We start from the raw sequence: 2222 nt of genomic DNA, 5'->3' as shown, positions 1-2222 counted from the left end.
AAAAGCTACCAAATCAGCTGAAATCAACCATCACTTGCACTCACACCTCGGTACAGGAATCCCAGCTAGCTCTTCAGGTATTCCCCTACAATGTTCTCCCTTTGGATAAAGGCCTCAAATATTTGGGGTTCAGACTGAAGCCTACTTGTCAAAGAATAGCTGATTGGGTCTCGTTGGTTGCAAAATTGGAAAAAAGACTCACAGGCTGGAGCTTCAGATTCCTCTCTAGGGCTGGCAGATTGGTGCTCATTAAATCCGTCTTAGAGGCTACCCCGGTTTTCTGGATGGCACTTGCGTGGATACCGAGGAATATCCTAGGACGACTGCAGCAGCTGTGCAACTGATACCTCTGGAATGGGAATCAGGACAAAAGAATATTTGCTTGGATTAGCTGGAAGAAAATCACCTTGCCCAAAAAATGGGGTGGATGGGGTCTCAAAGACCTTCCTGACTTCGCTATGGCTCTTGCTGCTAAGATGGGATGGACTCTATTAACCAGTCAAAACCTATGGGCACAAGTATCCTATCACAAATACATCTGGCCCCAGAATATTATGGATTGGGCTAGATTACCATCTTGGACATCGAAGGGATGCTCATCAATCTGGAAGGCCCTGATACACTCCCTTCCCCTCATCCGAGATAACCTAGTATGGAGAATAAATGATGGTACGCTGGGCAGGATTGGCCTGGATCCGTGGATTAATAGTGGGGGCAGACACATCCTCAACCGCGACCTCATTACACACCTTCATAATCGAGACATTCGGAATTTTGCCCATATCGCCGATCAACTGCGCACAGACATATTCTCCCAAGCTTGGAAATCGGCACAGCAACTCGATCTCCCCCCGCAGTGGCATCAGGAATGGAGTGATTATATTCTTGCATTAACCGAATCCCATATCCGCATCAAACAAGGACCTGACGAACTTATTTGGTGTAAGGCGGATCATGGTATATACGCACCTAAGTTTGGATACAGAGCACTCATCACTCACAGAATACCTGATCCAATGCCATCGTGGTGGCATGTCATTTGGAAGCTAAATGCTCCACCTCACTCCAGATTATTTTTCTGGTGTGCCCTCAAAGGCATCGTCCCCACGGGCGAACAACTTACTCGCAGATCCATCTATGGTCCTTCCTGGTGTACATTCTGCAAGGCGGCATCTGAGACCTCGGATCACATTTTCCTCCATTGTCCGGCTGTACACACTCTATGGAACAACATCTGCACACAACTGGGCATAGCGGGGAACTGGAATGGGGATGATCTCACGGGTGCATGGACTGCCTGGACCCACAGCCACCCGGGCTCCAAACTCCTAAACCTTCCCCTCGTGGCAACCTGGTTCACTTGGCTAGCGCGGAATCGAGTCATATTCGAGGATCAGGCTGTAATTTGGCCCCGGACTGAAGCTACCATCATCGCCGCGTACCAAGAATTACCTGACCCTCCCCCCACTCGAACCAGGACGATACAGGCACAGCCCACTATTGATAAATCGACCCCGTGGGCCTTTTTCGATGGGGCAGCAAATCAAACGGGTTGTGGAGGTGGATTTGTACTGCATATAAATGAACACCACAGATACCTTGTTAAAATGGGATTCGGCAGAGGATCTAATAATTTTGCTGAGCTCTCTGCCATTCGAAATCTATTGCATTTCGCATTAACACATCAGTATACAAATCTTAACATATTTTGGGACTCAATGATGGTTGTCAACTCGATCAATAATGCCTCTATATGTCATACACACACTCTCAACAATATATTATATGATGCTCTCACACTCAAAGCAGCATTTAATCATTTCTCTTGCTTTCACATTTACAGAGAACATAACAGTGAGGCTGACAAATTATCCAAAGAGGCCTCGATACTACCCAGAGGCGAATGGCTAATTGTGGAGCAGCAAGGGACTGAAGAACACAGGTTTTATCATAGGCCATACATAGACCAGAGAGAACAGCGGGACAACAGTCCCGATAGACGACAGTAATGAAGTATTTTTTGTCATGATGGAAAACTGTACATAACTATGGTTATTATTTTGTATGCAAATGGATCCTATGCGATCTCGAACAGGCTAAAACAGCCAGACACATATATGTATCTATCTCTTTTTTGTAATATGCTCTGATACAACACCCTGCGAGGTAGATTTTGTATGAACATACAGCAATGCCAATGGCATCTACTATATGTAATTTTC

At 45.9% G+C, this 2222-nt stretch overlaps 1 protein-coding gene across 1 annotated transcript; it reads left to right on the top strand.

Annotated features, from left to right (window-relative positions):
- Nucleotides 1–458: 458 nt before the first annotated feature.
- Nucleotides 459–2009, top strand: LOC149199601 (uncharacterized). The gene has a single exon (XM_089400632.1). The coding sequence runs from the start codon at nt 459–461 to the stop codon at nt 2007–2009; it is 1551 nt and encodes a 516-aa protein (XP_089256758.1).
- Nucleotides 2010–2222: the final 213 nt, after the last annotated feature.

This window comes from Pinus tabuliformis, chromosome 2_1, assembly GCF_031772625.1.
Source record: "Pinus tabuliformis cultivar Carrire ecotype Pingquan chromosome 2_1, CPIR1, whole genome shotgun sequence".
Classification (NCBI taxonomy): Eukaryota; Viridiplantae; Streptophyta; class Pinopsida; order Pinales; family Pinaceae; genus Pinus; species Pinus tabuliformis.
This window is presented reverse-complemented; position numbering and strand designations above follow the sequence as displayed.

Bases quoted from the DNA above. Each gene is read 5' to 3' on its own strand.
- LOC149199601 (XM_089400632.1), top strand. From the start codon at position 459: ATGGCTCTTGCTGCTAAGATGGGATGGACTCTATTAACCAGTCAAAAC.